This window comes from Hydra vulgaris, chromosome 09 (genome assembly GCF_038396675.1).
Source record: "Hydra vulgaris chromosome 09, alternate assembly HydraT2T_AEP".
In the NCBI taxonomy this organism is placed as follows: Eukaryota; Metazoa; Cnidaria; class Hydrozoa; order Anthoathecata; family Hydridae; genus Hydra; species Hydra vulgaris.
The window spans coordinates 40,101,914-40,120,750 of NC_088928.1; the positions used below are offsets into that span (position 1 = coordinate 40,101,914).

The following is an 18,837-nucleotide window of genomic DNA, read 5'->3' on the forward strand; positions in this document are numbered from 1 at the left end:
TTTTAACATATTACTTTATTTTTAATTCTTTTTTATCTTAAGTTCAAAGAATGTTAGTAATAATAACCAGTAGCTTCCGCCCTCCTATTAAGGGCCGCAGTTAGTGTTGCTTTTTGGAGACAAAAGGTTTTGAAGGCTGACGCCTATAGGGAGGCGGAAGCTATTGGTGGCCGCCTCAAGAAAAAATTGTAGAGGCAGAATTATTTAAAGGCCGCCTCCAATGGCTTCTGCCTTCCAACTGGCTGCGGCCGCCAAATTGGAGGCAGAAATATTTGCCTCCCGCCGACGGATGTAATGAAAATTAATTGCACGTTTGCTTTTAAGTTAACGAGCAATTAAATATTAACTAGAAACAGTTGTTAAATATTTGACATCAAGTTTCATTTTATATGATTGTTTGCAAAAGTTTGCAAAACTAATAAATTAAGTAGAATAAATTGGTAGTTTTATTATTCAAAACAAAAGTTAAAAGTTGGAAATTTTACTTCTATGCCATTGGCGAATACATCTTTTCGGCAAAAAAAAATTATTATAAGTAATTAAATTGACTAATTTTTGTCAAAGTTTTTTGGAACAAGCGGGTATGGTAAAATTTTTATTTATTTTATCATTTACCATAACGTTAAATACTTATTTTTAATAATTGGATATTGTAAAAGTTATTGAAAAAATATCTGCTAATGTTTATAATATATTTGCGACCACACTGTATTACGGTAATAGTATATTACGCTAATAGTAATAAATCATATAAAGCTAAACTTTGATGTGAAATATTTAACATTTGCTTCAGTTTATATTTTAATTGATTGTTAACTTAAAGACAAACGTGCAACTAATTTTCATTACGTTCAATAAATTTCTTCTGAAAGTGGCCACCATTGACTTCCGCCTTCCTATTGGCGTGGGCCTCCGAAACATTTTGCCTCCAAAAAAGACTCTTGCTGCGCCCGCCAATAGATAGGTGGGAGCCACTGGAGGCAGAATAAAGAACATTTTGCCGCCAAAAATTAATTAGGAGGCAGCCGCTGTCTGCTGCCGTATGCTGCGGAAGAAAAGTAGAGGCGAGAGAATTTACTCCGTTTATCGACACTGATAATAACTACTTAAAAGGTAAACAAATAATGCGTATACATAATCGTGGTTTTAAAATAATTTATCTCACAGTAACTTGGCTTAAAACCTCAAAAAATGATTTGAATTTTGACTTAAACAGCTACATATCACCAATTCACCAATTCACTAACCGCGTCTTAGTTTTACTTGGTGTAAGTATTTTTGTCCGCAAAACGATTATCTTTGTTTTACGTAACGATGTCGGTAATAATGGAAAAGATTGTGAGTTGTTATGCATTGAAATAATTAACAAAAATATTGTAACTGGTTCTATTTATAGACAATCAAGTGGATATTTAAGAAAATTTAAAACAAGTCTACAAATAACCAAAACTAGTGTAAAACGGAAACATGTTTAACTGGTGAACATAAGCTATGAGCGATATTTGAATTTTTTGATTCAGTGCATCCAGACCATCTAGGAAAGAAGGAGAGAAGGGTGGGGTTTGTTTATTTGATCCGCACTATCTAGTAAAGTAGGAGGAGGAGGGGAAGAGGGGAGGGGTAATTTTTAGATTTAAAATGCTACATCTTTTTTAGTTAGTTTTTTTAAAATGTTAGTCTTAAACTGTCTGAATGTATGTAACTATGAAATTACGTTATATATTGATATGTCATCAGTCCAATTTTTTTTTCACCACACATACTATGGAGGCGACCGCCTTCATCCTACCCCCCACCCCCACCCCTACGGATCCGCTGGTGACATTAACTTAGATTTATTTTATTATTCTTCTAATAAAAATGTGAAATCATTTTTTAGATACTCTAATACAATATAAAAGTTGAACTTATGTTTAACACGGAAAAATATTTTTATAGAGACATATTATATATAATTAGAAAGATAATTTTATCAGCCTTTTAATAGTGTATCTTGTCACTTTTTTGGACAAAAAAAATGGCAGATAAAAAGGTGAATAGAAGATTTCTGCTAACCTGAGCAATTTTTTTAAAAAACACGGGTTGCGACGCCGATATTTACCTGGGGAAAGAGGAAAAATATTTCTTTTATATATATTTACAATTTATATTACATTTTATACCTAATTTTTAAAATTAGGAAAAAATGTTTCCCAGGACGCTCTCCCCCCTCCTCCTCCTCCTCCTTCCATTTACCACAATCCTAGTTCAAATAACCCAATATTTATAAGAAAATACAAAATATTCCATACTTTCATTTGTTGATAAACTCTGAGCCCATGGTAATATGTAGCTCTTGGTGATAGTGGTAATAAAGCAGGATCAATAGTTGCACGATCAGAAGCCACCATTTCATCATATTTATGTTTACTGATCTGCTGAAGATTGAAACAAGGTGAATGAAGCAGCTCAAAAAAACGAATAATTCCCTTGTCAATATCATCAGTAGAAATGCTTTCCTGATAGAATAAATCTGCAGCAGATTTCAATTCATTTGAATTTTTCAACTTCGTAAAAATTGTGGTTTTGCCGAAGTTATGGATTGCTGATGTTGTGTCACACCCAGTGAATGTGTGTGCAAAGAATACATAATTTAAAAGAGTATCATCACTTTTATTTATAATATTTTGAATTTTATAACATACTCTTAGATCTGTAGCCTTATATCGTATCAACATTTTTAAAAAGATGCGTTGATGTTGTGCTCCAGTATGTACATGATGTATCCATAGGGATAAAATATCATAAAAATGATATGTCAAGTTGTAAGTGTTGAGAAAAATCAATGTATTTTTGAAAAATTTCAATAAATAACTCATTTTTTCCAATTGTAGCACCACAATAATGCGCCCCCCATCAGCAATCTTTATTGATACAGGTGATGGTGATACATTATTGATTATGAATGTTTCAGGGATTATCTTTTTCCAAATATTTCCAGAGTTCCGGATATTTTTCTCAACTTTTAGTTTTTCCGGATATCCAAAAAATTTTCTATTAGTCAAATTCATCAGACGCGGACACAAATTCATCAGACGCATGCACACTTATGTTTACGATGTCGGGAAAAAAGTAAAAATGGAAGCTTTTAGTTCTATAAAAGACCAAACACTAAACACTTCGTCTTAATAATTTAATCACTTTCGTAAATTTTTAAAATGGTTAAATGGTATTGCGCTTCTGCTTTATGCTTTAATAATTTTAAATCAAAAGATTCAAACGGTCTTTTCATTAAATACTATCGTTTACCGAGATCAGAAAGTGTGCAAAAAATCTATATGAGATTGTTTAAAACAAATGGTATGAACGGACACATATGTGGAGACACATATGTGGTATGAAAAAGGACACTCATTGGAGCAAGAAAGAGAGAGAAAATCCTAACGATTTACCATTCATTATTATACCAGATGACCAATATGAAAAAATATGCAAAAAACACTCACTAGCTAAAATTAAACTTGATTCATACAAAAATCCAAGTGATATGTTAAAAAAAAAGATACAAATTAGCAAAGAGAAAATTTGAACTTGCCACACAGATAAGAAACAGCGTTTCTGAAAAATTGGTGTTGTAGAATCTCTAAAACGAGATTCTACAACACCAATTATTTACAAAAAAAAAGCTTTATCTAAATTAGCATTGAATATAAAGCTTAACTCCACTGAAGCTCAAATGAATGACATAAAAATTGAACTTGAAGAAGCAAAGGAAAAAATTGAACAATTGAAAAAAGCACTTCATATAAAAAATATTGAACTGTCGAAGCTGAAATCTGCTAGCATTACTTACCAAAAAAATATAAAGTCTAAAAAATAAAATTGAACAATCCTCTCAAAAACAATTTAAATATAAGTTTTTAAAAGAACAGTTTACAATGTTTCAATACTTATGTGGTTTATCGATAAAACAATTTCAAATTATTTTAGAATGTGTTACTCCTTATACTCATTTAATGCCATATCCAGAAAGTGAAGTTAACGCACTGAATCGTAGAACTTCTGATAAAGCAACAGAATTATTATCTGTTCTAACCATATGTAGGCATGGGCTACATCAAGAGGTAATGGCCTATATAATAGATAAGTCTAAGTCAACAATGCAAAGAATTTTTATTGGATGGGTAATATTTTTAGCTACTATATTTAATGAGATAGATTTGAAACCTGCATCTGGATTTTTGCTTAAAAAATGCCCAAAAGTTTCATTGAAACAGAACATGGTTTGACAGACCTTGTCGTAGATGCAACAGAGTTCAAATTTTAAAGTGCATCAAATTTCAAATTAAATTCTCTGATGTTTTCCAATTATAAAAATACTCAAACTGGCAAAGCTTTGATTGGCATTTCATTTCATTGGTGAAGGAATTTTATTCAGTGAAATTTACCCAGGATCAATCTCAGACTCAGAAATTACTGAAAAGTTAAATGGCACTTTATATGTTGAAGAAGAACACGAAATAATGAGTGATCGTGGATTTTCAATTCAAGATTTTTGTGCAACGAAAGGCATCTTGTTAAATAGACCAAAGCAAGAAGATAGCAGTCATTTTTCTGAACAAGATATTGCTAAAAATTTTGATATTGCTGCAACACGCATTCAGGTTGAGCGTTTTATAGGAAGAATACGTAACTGGGGTATCATGAACGCTGTTTGGCCAATAAATCAAATTGATATTTTATCATCTACATGGCAAATGTTAGGCCATATTGTTAATTTAACGATGGAACCAATAGGTCCAGAAATAAAAGAATAATTATTTGATTTCTCATGTATATATAATTTGTTTATAAAAATAAACCTTAATACAAGTGAAAAAACTAAACTGTTAAAATGTTAAAATTGTTTTCATGTCTAAAATTTATGACAGGCACAAACTTTGATAACTTTTTTATAAATTTTCTAAATGGTTTTAACATAACAAAATCAGGTACATAACCAATTATATTATTTCCAAAACTGAGTAGATCTTTGATTTCAAGATGATTCCATGTTTTTATTTTCTTCCTTTCATCTATTGCATCTACTATTTCTTTAATAATTAATAATAAGTTGTTATTTCGCTCAACTAAAAAACATTTTGATGTATTGGTCTCAGGATGGAAAGATTGTAAAACACAAAACTCTGCACCTGTACACTCAATCTGTAGCTGACACTGAACATAATATTGAGGAAAATTTGCTAATGTTGTTAATGGCCCAACACAACCTGCTGCTCGATTTTTCACTTCTAATAAAATGCCTGATGGACCTAATCCATCAGGACTACAACCATATTTATTGTCAATTAAACTATCAAAGTATCCACATTTTTCAATTTTTGCTTTTGAAAGAAATTCGAAATTTTTAATTGCTGCATTTTCAAATAATGTACCTCTTTTTATATTTTTTAAATGACCTAGGTCTGGTGTAGATATCCCATTTTTAATAACATCCCATTATAATATGAAATTATGTTTTCCTAAAATCCCCAGTAAATAAGGTAATCGACTAGCTGTAATTTTATGTTTTCTGTATTCGTGCCACTCATTAGTGTTTTGGTTATGTAATTATGTTTATGTAAGTTTATGTAATTAACACATGATGGTTTTGGAGTCACACAGTTACTGATGTCAATATTTACAACACCATTAGCAATTTGCTCTCTAATGATAGTATAAAGTGTATTGTCTTTTAGGCCATCATAAACGCTAAGTACATTAGTAATTTCAATATAATTTGGGAAGATACTAGTGAGATTTTTTGTTTTACTCAAAACAATTTTTTTTCCTGAAGTATCATCATTTGAATTATGAGTGAGTTTATTAATGTAGAAGTTGATGTTTTTAATTTTAGTGTTATCAATGTGAATTATATTTTGATCAAATAATGGGGTTTTGCAATAAACGTGGTCTGATAAAGCCAATGCAGTTTTTTGTGTTTATTTATAGTGTAAGTGTTGACCCACAGATGATTGCGTCCATATTTTGATTTCATTAATACAGAATAAACATGTTCCTCTACAGGTATTTCTTTTTTTAACTGTTCTTTCAAATTTTTAATAACTAATGGCACATTTCTTTTAAAATAACTTCGATCTGGATCTGCTGGTGATATAATTGTATTGCCATCTCTTTTTTTTATTTTTGCAGAATTTGGTTTAATTTCATTTAATGGAAACATTGGAATAGATCCTTTTTTCGATCGACGGTGCCACTTTTGTAACTGTTCTGTGCAGGATAAGGCCAAAATCTTATCTTTTGTATCTTTATAGTGTTTCAAAAACAATAAAAGTGCAAAAATGTGGCAACACAAACCACTTGGACCAACTGGACAACCGCAATGTCCTTTTTCAGGATTAAACCCATTAAAAAGTAAAACAGCTCGTCTCAAATCTTCGCCATATGATTTTTTAATCATTGCTTTAACGTATGTAAAATTTTCATATATTAATGTTTTAACTGAAGCTATTTTGCAACTTTGTAGCATTCTAAATGCTTTTTCTTGTTGTCCGCGGCTACCATACTTTTTATAGTCACAGTATCTGTAAAATATATCTTCATTAACAATAGGGTATAACATCTCTTTTGATGACCATTTAGCTGTAATTATAGGTATTTCAAGCGGATCAAGACTGCATTTAAAACGATAATACATGTATGCTTTTGCTTTCAGTTTATTTGTTAGCTTTGGGTAACGTAAATACATTTTTATTTTGTTTCGTAGTTCCTCTAAAGTTTCTCCTGAAGATTGTCCTATTTCTTTTAACCATTTATCGCTCTTTATTAAAACTTTCAACCTTTTCAGACATAATAAATAAGGAAATAATAGAAGCAGTGGCAGTAGTGTTTTGCTAATGTTTCTTATAAACAAAGTTACCATCTTTACTTTTTTCCCTACATCGAATTAATTTCGAGACCAGGCCTCTGAAATGAATTAGGCTAATACGTCTCAGTTAAAGCAAAATTAAGAGGAACATAAGAGAAAATATATTCCGGATTTTTTCCGGATATTTTATCCAAACAATTTTCCGGATTTTATATGGCCTAGATGATCTATGATGTTTTCAATGTTGACTTATGTGCTGATCTCATCACACCTCCTTTAAATAAGGATGTTGGATATGGTAATAACTCATATTGAAAGTAACTATCCACTTCATTCTCTGACTTTCTTTCAACAACAACAACCTATCTTACAAAAAGTGATAATGGATCGATTGTAACAATTTCGTCTTGAATAAATACGCAGGAGTTTAAGCTCTGGAATGTTGTTATTTGATTTTTTTTGTTTGAAAGAGTAGTTTCTATAGGTTTTACCATTCAGATCTCTTAGTGTATTGATACTCCTATCTCCTTTGATCGATCACAGGTAATTTTTTTTCTCTATAAACCAGCAATCTAACCGCCAGATCATTACTTTCCTGAACACAAGGGTATTCTGAATCATACATTTCTAAAATATTTTTCTGCTCACTATCATTCAAATCATCCCCAAAAAATTTTGATATCAGTGAATATATTGCTAATGCAAATAAAAAATGGCCTTGTATAGTGCGTGAAAATGCTTTTCCTGATTGCATGTTTCCTACTGTTAAAGAGGCATAGACTATTTTGAGAGCGCTTCTCAAACCACCTCCTTCCATCATACATCCAATTGAAGCTAGAAAACTCATAAGTTGATGGAAATCTCCGAGACGAACAAATATATCTAAGTTTTTTGTAGAGACAATTTCGTATGCTTTTATGTAAAGCTGCTGATCAAATGTTACGTATGGCATTGTAACATTCACTTTTTTAGAGTGATCAATAATGAAGCAAAATAGTGAATCTAAGGCTGCCAAATCAGTAGCGTGTAAATCAATCACAGCAATGTTAGATTTCTGTTTTACAATATTATTTGTTGCAGAGCTCATGTAGCCAGACCAACTTGGGCATGGATTTTGGAAAAGGTAGCCAATGTTCCATAGAAGATCAATAAAACGAGCTTGAATTATTTTCTAAAATTAAATAAAACAATTAGTTTTCATAGTTTGTAGAGGTAAATATTTTTTTAAATTGTAATATGCATAACAAACCTGAATGACTGGTTTGAATATTGTTTTTGTTAATGAAGGTATGTCAAGTATGTAGTACTGCCTAATCATTATCCCATCGTTTGACTTGATAATTAACCATAGTTCCTTTTTATCTCTTGGAATTTTTTTTCTCTTGAACGAAACGTCTGTGAATTTTCCATTTGCAATTATAATTGACCCAAGTCCACAGTGCGTATTTTTTCCATCAACAATAGCAATATCATGGTCTGTGTTGTCAGCAACAAATTGAAGAAAGGAGGTTCCCTCTCCAGATATGATCTCGTCGATAGTATCATGCTTTACAATATTCTGTTTGTAAAGGATAACCTTAAAAAAATTACATAAACATCGTTATTGTTTGGATTCTGGGGATTTTGATAAAAAATAAATAATGCGCATATTTATTATATACAAGTCAATTTTTTTTTTTTTACGAAAACCGGTTATCGACAGCAACGCTAAGTCCAAACTGCAATGGCATAATAGACCTGGGATTCATTAAAATAAAGCTTGTGATATTGAAACCTGTTTTAAAGGTGCTTGAACTAGTTCATTTATAAATGTTTTTAATAATTGAGGTACATGAATAATCGAGGTACATGGGTTCCTTCAATTTTTAGGATATGCGTTGGAATTGTGGTCATGATTCTTTATGACATTTTTAAAAAGTTTTGCAGCTGTTAAAACAACGCTCTCTCTCCTCGTTTAAGTTTGTATTTTTTTCTTGGTACCATTTTTCACATAAAATGTTTCTAACAATGTCCAATAGAATTACATTGCTTTTGCCTTCTCTTTTAACAAAGCGTAAAGACTCATTACATTTCCTTTAATTTAATTTTGGTCACTTATTAAATAAACATCATCATTGATGGACATCATTTTCGAATGAAATTCTGACGTGTACAACTCTGTCTCTTTCTAACAATTTACATATAGTATTGAATGATGTCATTTTGTTACTGCAAGTAGGACGTCCAGATGTTGAATATTTTGGTAAAGGGTTCTCGAAGCTGGATCTACATGATACTTGATATCTGCCTTCTGCTGCTATTAGATCATTCACACTGATTAAACGTGTTTTTATAATTTTAGCAAGTTGATCTTCTCTATTACGGCATATTTTGATGGTAGTAGAATGTATGACTGATTTTTTTGTACGTACTTCTTCAAATTTGTTGCGGTTTGGATTTTTTCATATATACAATCACCGTAACAATAAAAACACTTGCTCTAGTAATACGCTGTCTCGATTTTCATTTATTTTTAAGAGCGATTTTTAAAAAAATTTCTAGAGGATATAAGTGTTTGCTTTTGTTGTTTTGTTCAGTTTGAGCTTATTAACTAAAAATTATATAAATTAAGCTTGACAGCATGCTCTATAATAGTATTCAGGGGATGTTTTTTTTTCCTATAATCAGAATATTTCGAACCTACATGATTCGAAGGGTCGTTTATTTATACACCTCCGCATTTATCACATAATTTTATTCCATTAAATATGTTAGTTTCAGTTCCACCTTTCATTATTATCTTTTCTTTAAATAGAAAGACAGTCAACTATACAAAATAGAAAGACAGTCAACTATACAAAATTTTTTTATTTTTAATTCGGTAGTGGTGTAGTAGTAAAGCGCTCGCTTCATAAGCGAGAGGTTCCGAGTTCGATCCCCACCACGTCCCTGGTAGTACCGCGCTCAACTTGTCTCTCCGCGCAGTAGCCTTGTTCGTTAAGGTTCGTGTTTCGGAATTATAGAGTTGAGAGAGGGTTATAACCAATATTAAGTAGCCTACTCATCTGTAGTGGCCTTCTCGGTCTTGAGGAGGTGAATAACAAAAAAAAAAAAAAATTTAATATTTAATTCACAGCTGTTTCAAACACATGGATAAATATAAGTATTTTTTAAATTGTTTTCCTAATAGTTACGATTTCAAAGCGAAATTTATTTTTAAAATAAAATAAATACTTCAGCATAATTCAGAAGTATTTAATTCCTTTTGTTCAGTCATTCAATAACGTCATGCCAATTGAACTACACTTTTTTTTTTTAATAATGAAGCTGTGATATCTAAGTTTCATATTTATTACATTTTATAAATTAATTGAAAAAACCTACATTCATATTTTGATCCTCTATTTTTTTTTGCTGAACTCCAAAAAAGTGACAAGATACACCATTAAAAAGCTGATAAAATTATCTTTCTAATTATATATTATGTCTCAAAAAAATAGTGAAACCTAGAAAAAGAATAAATTTTTTTTCTAGGTTTCACTATTTTTTTGGCCAAGTTCTACAGTACTATAACCTGATTCCGACAATATATCAATCTAAAAGAATTACTAAGACCTCATCAACATTACTTGACAATATATCTACTAATAACTTTCAAAACTGCCATTTAGGAATGTGAATCATAAAAACGGATCTAACAAATTACTTTCCATTATTCTTAATTACTAATAACATAATTCTAAACAATTCACCAGCAAATTCTATAATCTTAACACGACAGATCAATAAAAACTTATTATTCTCAAGAACTCTTCTGAAGAACTCTTTTGACAGAAAATGTTGGTTTGTTGATTGAAATCTTATTTTACTATTTTAAAAAGCAAATGCTGCTTATGAGCAATTTTTATCACAATTCTGTTAACATTATGACAGAGCATTTCCTGTTAAATCTCTTTTAAGCTCTGGGATTGCCAAGGGTTTACTTAAATCATTAAAGAAAAAACGAAAGCTTTATGAAAAATATTTAAGACATAAAACATAAAAATGAAATAAACTACACAAACTATAAAAAAAAAAGGCATTGTATAAAAATATATTCTGCAAAATTGTTGGAGTAATCAATGGCAACACTCAAACAACGTTGAATGTAATTAAACAAATAATCGGTAAAAATTCCAAAAAGTCCAAAAATTAATATGCCTCAAAATCTTTTATTTAATAGAAAAACGGTTTTGATAAAAAAATTATAGCTAAAACAATCAACTAATTTTTCTCGAAGGTTTTAAAAATAGTGAATTTGGCAGATAAAATTCTGACAAGTACCATTAAATTTGAATCTTATCTTAAAGCAGTACAATTGAAGAGTGCGTTTCCAAAAGGGTGTAAGTGCCATAGTCCCTCATTTTTAGTTTACTGCTTAGGTTATAGGTGCCACTGATTCTCATTTTACAAAGGGTGGGAGCGATACTACTGCTCATCGTGTCTTAAATGCGCTTTTTAACTTGTTGTGCAAGTCATAACGGTGAAAAAAAGAAACATTTTTTATTACCTCCCGAAAAATTTTATTTTTGACACTTACACCCATTTGGAAATGTACTCCTCAATTAAGGAAGAATCTAATTTGCATCTAACCGAGATGTAGAATGCTTCTGAGTGCTGTATCTGACAATATTAGTGCAACATCATTGAACCGCCATTATTTCATATTTTTGATCTATCTTTTCAAATTACAGACCTATTTCCATCTAACCTTTCTTCTCAAAATTACTAGAACGTATCATGTACGACAGACATTATTATTATTTAGTGGTAAACAATATGCAGTATAATGAACATTTTGGCTTTTAAAAAAATAGTTTAACTAACCATACAATAATTGAACTGATTAATCATTAAGCAGATGCATTTAATAATGACTATTTTACATTAGGAGTTTTAATTGATCTGTTTTTGACAAGTAAGAAAGTTGAAAAAACAAACAAACAAATAAGTAAAAAAAATTGTTTTTATTGATGACCTTATCAATAAACACACTTAACACACAATAATGACACATAATAACACATAAAACACTACTTTTTAAATTACCAAGTAAATTTATTATAAAATAAATTTACTTGGTGATGTGCATAACATGTGACTTTAATTTATAATACCAAATAATTATAGTTTAATTATAATTTATCTCTTTTCTTTAGTAGGTCGGACCAACTAAAAAAAAAAAAATATTAACTTGTTTTTTATATTTACGATACTGAAAAAGACACCAGGTCTTATCCAAGTAAAATATTTTATTCATAAATATCATAAACGCTTTTATGATTATTCTGAAAAAAAGTTTATTAACGATTTTAAATAGCGAAAATAAAATAAAAAAAAACCAAGTTAATTTTATTTGCTAAGGTTTAACAACTCCCTAAGGAGTGTAAAAATCTCAAAGCAAATTAAATGCCGCACTTACCTTCAAAAAAGAAAATCAACACTTATAATTATGAGCTGGTATCTCTCACTTACACCGTGCAAGAATTATCATAGATTGGACTACGAAACACTGTGTACAATCGAATATCAAAGTCTCAACAAGGATTTGTACATCAAAAAGATCGCCGATTGAAACCTGATTGAATCTCGTAACATTTTAAGGGAAGCAGTTTACGGTGGACACCTTGTTGACATAACTAATTGTTGATAATAATAATAAATGACTTTGCCAAAGCATTCAACACAGTGTGACAGAACAACTTCTTTATTAGACTCATGCCTATGACATTTGAAGCCAGCTAGATCTCTAGTTGGGTTGCTAATGGACAACATTGAGTAATAATTTGAGAATAAACGTCTGAGTTTAACGATCCGTTCATGCATCACTACTATTTGTGTTCTTCAAAGATGACTTACCAGACTGCATTTATAACCATACCATATGATATACGCAGATGATAGTAAGATTATATGAGTTATTGATGTCAATGAATATTCCTCTGACTATGAAAAACTGCAAGCGGACACCGACAGCACTGTAAATTAGTCCCAGAACTGCCTTGTGATTTTCAACGTTGAGAGATGCAAAGTAATGGCTGTCGTAAAAAATTATTAATAATACCATGGTTGACATTGACGGTAACGGACGCAAACTATCTCCAACATGCCTATTTTCCAATCTATATGCATTAGAATTCGAATTTAGCTGAAAAGCAAGAAAAGGGCGTTTTCAATATTAATTTCATAGAATCTGTTTAACAAGCCAAATCAGTGAATGTGCTGCATAAGTATTGTTGATCCAGATGCGGTTTTTGAAAATATGGATGTTAATTGACAGTATTACAGATAAAAAAAACAGTCATTAACTTGTATTATTGTACATGCTTTTAATTTAAAAACATGTATGCTTACAGGGGCGCCTAATTGCTACTATGCCCCGGACGTCATGAAAGCTCTCGGCGGCCCTGACCATAAGATACTTTTTAAAAAACCACAACTCGATGGGACAAAAACAAAAACTTACTTTGGTTTGAAGACTATATTGAACAAGATATTTAAAACTAATCTAAATTTCTTAATACCAGTGACAGAACCAGAATTTTGATACCAAAACAAAACAAACAAAAAAAAAAGAAAAAGTTCCTTAAATTTCCAAAAAGGCCTCAAAGTTAAAAAATTTTTTTTTTAACTCTAGTGGGGTGTATTAGGAAATTGAAATTGAAATTTTAATAATAGTCTATAACTTAGAAATTTTATAATAGTCTATAACTTTAAATGAATTTAAATGAAATGAAATAAATAAAAATTCATTTTTGTTTAATTTGCTTGTGTTTTAAAAAAAAATTCTTGAAGATTTTTTGTTTATTCAAAATTTACGACTTTTATAAGGTCTCTTTTTGAACTTCTTCAGAGTTTTTTTAGTCGGTTTTCTTCAAATTGTTTAAAATAAAATTTAAAAACTTCCTTAGCTTAAACATCATTATAAATCAAAAGAGCTAGAGCTCTGACAAAGTGTTTAAGTCTATAAATTTCCTGAAAAATATGTTTTTTTTCACTTAAGGTTATGTTTTCCACTTAAAAGTAAAAGTAAACAAAAAAAATGCTGATATTACTAGCTCTTTTTTTTATTTCCTTGAGCAATATTCTATTGTCTAAATGTCTTTGCAATAGTTAAAATAATTCGAGCACCGAGCAAAGTCTTCGCTTAAAATAGCATTTAAGAACTTGAGATTTTACAAGTCTGGAAATGTGATTTCACAAGTCTGAAATTTAAAGCTGAAGCTAGAATTACATAATATACCGCAATTATATTATATTAAAATATATAAAATAAAATCTTTTAAAACTTAAATAAAATTACATTTTAAATAAATTTTATAAGATTGCTTGCAGTCCATTGTAAGATTTTAACTTTTGAGTGTTATTACTTATAAACAATCTAAATGTTTATCTTGCAGACCAGATACTTATACAGATACAGATAGCGGAAATATCACGATTTTTTAAACCAATAGCGTAATAATAAAACTAAATGGCGACTCGCAGCTTTTTGGGTATAACTTAGTGAAGCTAGCGTCCGCCATTTTGCAGTACGGCAAAAACATAAGACGCGACTATAAAAATATAGAGAATTGTTTATCTAAATAATAATTGGTCATGAAATTTTATTTACTTTGATTTGATTAATTTAGCATCTATAGAGAATTAATTTTTACTATATTTTCAATTAGGTCAATTTTCATTGAATTTGTTTTAGTTATTTATTATAAGATATTTATTTATAATAAGATGTAAATTTTTTGTTAGTAACAACTAAAAGTTAATAAACTTTAATTAAAATTATTAATTTATTTTATATAATAATTTTATATAATAGTTTAATAAAATAAAATTTAAATAAAATAAAAGTCTAATAAGCTTAAGGTAGGTGGAAAAATTTTCCAAATGTTAATAAGCCCCCCCCCCTCCATCCATCTTTTGTATTAAGGATTTAAGAGTACCACTAAAAAGTAATGTAATAATACATAATACATAAAATAAACATATTTTACATTTACAGAAAAGTAACATCAGTAGTTTATTTATTTTACCTTCAATTTACTAAAAATAATGGTTGTTAACTTACTTATCCACGCGAATGTTAGTATAAATGCATAAAGAACACAAGTTTTGATATGGATACATTCTTTGTTACATGTAGAACAGTTATAACCCTTGGAGTTTTCATCAGTTTTATTTTTTGATTAGTTATTTTTTTATTTTAAAAAAAAGCACAAGTATGCCATTATAGGCAACTACTGCTCCTATGACGACATAGGGGAGGATGGGGCTGGTTAGCATTAAGGGTAACTTGACGATTTTATGTTATTTTTATAAAGAAAAAAAAAAGGTTTTCTCCAATCGTCATTATTACAACACACCTAACTTGTCAGTATGCCATCATATGGAGAAGTCATTATTTTCATTTAATAAAGCAATGTCTGCCTTGTTCAAAAAATAAAATAAAATTAAGTATTCCACTAAATGCAAAAAACTTGGAAATAAAATGTATAAAAATTACATTTCTTCACAGGTAATAATAAAATCACAATCTTAAATATTTAAAGGGATTAAAAATACATCAGCACATCCCAAAATCGATTTTTGTTTATTATAGAAGCAATATTTTTGCACAAGGGACGCCTTTTTACTAAAACTAATGTAAAGTCAGTATAGACGTGTTGGTCTAATCACCTTTTCGCGATAACCAATACTTATGAAAATATAACCGGTCATACCATCAAAGGCGCTATGACATCATAGGCACCTTTCCCCTATTATCAAAAGTAGGTGTAAATTTTTTACAAAAAAGTAATTAAGAAAAAAAACAAACTACTTTTTATAAATGAACATATTCTTAACTTGCACATTAATTTAGATACCAGGCTGTTATTAATTTTGAAAAATATGCATTATAATGAATCGTCACATTTTTTAGTGGACAAAATTGATTACTTTACATCCCCATTAATAATACACATCCAGGTAATAATTAACATTAGAAATTATTTTCGTTTATAATTAAACACACGCACAACTTGTTTAAAACATCTGTAACTTTGTTGACACATTCTTTATGAATGTACATTCATAAAGAATGTGATTTTTATTATCGTCAAATGCTACACTTAAATGCATTAAATTTCGATGCTAAATAAACCAACTTGTTAGTTTCACACTTAAACAATACAATATCTTATTTCGTATTTTTTATGATTGACTACTATTAGGTAACCAAAAAAGTTCGTGCGGTTTTTGGTAATTGAATTGTTTTTAGCATTTTTTACAACACCCACATCGCACAAGGCAAGTAGCTTTGTTGCGTAATAGAACGCGTGTGTCACGCGCAGTTGCTGCATATATAGTGTAGGCTTGTAACGAGCTTACAGGAAAGGTTTTGTGTAAAGAAAGGATGGCAACCCAACCAACGATTATTCGATCTTGCTTACTTTACGAGTTCAAACTTGGAAGGAATGCAACACAAGCGGCCAAAAACATCTGCACAGCATTTGGAGAAGGTACAGTAAGTGAACGCACAGCACAGAAGTGGTTTCAGCGATTCTCTTCGGGAGATGAGTCCATCGAAGACCTGCCGCGTTCTGGACGCCCATTGTTGGTTGATGAGGATGAACTGAAGGACGCTGTCGAGTCTGACTCCAGCCAAACTTGCCAAGAACTTGCAGTGAGGTTTGCTGTGAGTGTTGAAACCATCCGCCTGCATCTGCATGCGATTGGGAAAGCGTGGAAGCTGAGTCGGTGGGTTCCGCACAAATTGTCGATCGACAACAAGAAGCAACGGCTTACGATCTGCACATCACTCTTATCACGCCACAATGTTGAGCCTTTTCTTGATCGTTTATTGACATGCGACGAAAAATGGATTGTGTACAACAATACCAAGCGTTGCTACCATTGGTTGTCCCCCGATGACCCCATCCCAAAGACACCCAAGCCCAATCTCCACGAGCGGAAGGTTTTACTCTGCATTTGGTGGACTACAGCTGGTGTGGTGCATTACGAGCTGCTCCCAACAGGCCAAACCATTACTGGACTGGTCTACTCAGCACAGCTGCAACGAGTTCACGACCTGTTGCTTGTAAAGCAGCCTGCACTGGTGCACAGGAGAGGAGTTCTGCTTCTCCACGACAACGCGAGACCGCACACCGCTCGCGTGACTCAGGACAAGCTCCAAAGCCTTGGTTAGGAGAGTTTGCCTCATCCACCATACTCGCCAGACCTCTCCCCAACTGATTTCCATTTTTTCCTTTCCCTGGGAAATCATTTAATAGGACAGCAGTTCCGAGACCAGGACGCGGTTGAAATGGAGTTGAAAGCTTTTATAGACTCAAAGGACCGAGAATTTTTTAGAAGTGGAATAAATAAGCTTGTTTTACGTTGGGAAAAGGTTTTAGATGCTAATGGTGACTATTTTGATGAATAAATGTACTTACTTTTGTCGTTTTGTGTGTTTTTATTATATACGGAAAAACCGCACGAACTTTTTTGGTTACCTGATATATACACAGTAATGCTTGCGTTTTTATTTTCTGTTGAAAATAGACTAACTCGCAAAACAACAAGCAATAGTCAAACACTACCACGTTTCAAAAAAGCCTCGTAAAACGATAAAACGTTTTCTTAATCCAGTAGCATTCTAATTTAAACTTATACAATAGGTAGGTATGTTGCAATTTCCGTTTTACGTTAGCCAAAATATGCGTTTATAAAGTGTTAACGATGCGTCAAAGTCATAATCTGCTTTATTTAAACTAATATATTTGTTGATGATTTAAGAAAAAATGGAGTTATTTTTATGATCTTTACGTTTTAATTTTTCACTTCAGTTTAAAATACAATAAAGTATTTACAAATATATAAACTTATTGTCAAGCTGAAAATGTTTATTAAAAAAGCAAACAAAGTTGTTATCAAAGTAAGAGTTTATTCTCTACAATGCCTAAAACTTCAAAAAGAAAAAGTAGATTTTTTTTATTTTAACAATTTCAGGAAAATTTTATGGATTGGAACATATACAAAATACTCTGACGATTTTTTTAGTTGAATCGTTTTTTCTGATTTAAAAAAAGTTTCACGTGACAATAAAAATGATTTTTGATTGGCTTAATCAAAAATCATTTTTATTAATGAAGTAATAATCTGTTACACAATGATCGAGTCATGATATGTATACAAGGGTTATGACCTTTTTTTCAACCCCATGCTCCTGTACTGTAGTTTGATGAACTTTTGCCTAAAAAGCATGAAATGAACTATTATTTGCATATCTTTTGAAAAAAATTCACCCCACCATTGAAAAATCGATTTTGACATAAGTACTAATATGCATTACATAGTAGTAGTTATGTTAAAAACATAAGTACTACTACGTCAAAATTGATATTTCAATGGCGGAGTGAACTTTTTTCAAAAGATATGCAAATAATAGTTCATTTCGTGCTTTTCAGGTAAAAGTTCATCAAACTACAGTGCAGGAGTATGGGGTTGAAAAAAAGTCATAACCCTAATGTATACGCTTACTAATTAAGTTCAAATTTGAGATTAAAATTGATTCAGACTGTTCTCTCTTGTTAGCAACAAAAATTATGTTCTAAAGGCATTTTAAATTCTTCATGCTGTAACAAATAACTATTTAAAGTAATGTATTTATTTGTTAACTAATTACTGGTAATGCTATAACTGTTTTCTTATTTGAAACATATTAGTAAAAACTTTTATCACATTTTTGCAGATCTGCCATCCGCAATGAAATCACATTTTTTTTAGGGCGCAACAGATATAATTATATATATATATATATATATATATATATATACACACACACACACACACATATTTTCATACTAATATGCATAGTTTATTTACACACATTATTTACTTTTATTTTTTTCAATTAAAATTTCAAATTTTTTAAAGAATCATAGAAGCTTTCTTAGGTATTTGTATTTTAATGAAGTATTTCATTATTCCAG

The 18,837-nt window shown here is 30.6% G+C and overlaps 2 protein-coding genes across 8 annotated transcripts in view; both read left to right on the top strand.

The window, feature by feature from the left end:
• LOC100197483 (beta-1,3-galactosyltransferase sqv-2) overlaps positions 1-18,837 on the top strand; it is a 76,851-nt gene that overhangs the window by 19,813 nt on the left and 38,201 nt on the right. For 3 of the 7 annotated variants that reach the window (XM_065805686.1, XM_065805688.1, XM_065805687.1), the window contains one exon: positions 5,971-6,045. The exons of the other annotated variants lie outside the window; for them this stretch is intronic. The gene's annotated coding sequence lies outside the window, so the exon portion shown is untranslated. The remainder of the gene's footprint in view (positions 1-5,970; positions 6,046-18,837) is intronic. 7 annotated transcript variants of the gene reach the window in all.
• On the top strand, positions 16,260-17,051 carry LOC136085473 (histone-lysine N-methyltransferase SETMAR-like). Its single transcript, XM_065806783.1, has one exon. It carries the CDS (start codon positions 16,260-16,262, stop codon positions 17,049-17,051), a length of 792 nt encoding a protein of 263 aa, XP_065662855.1.

Coding starts and splice junctions, on each gene's coding strand:
- LOC136085473 (XM_065806783.1), top strand. CDS start 16,260: ATGGCAACCCAACCAACGATTATTCGATCTTGCTTACTTTACGAGTTC.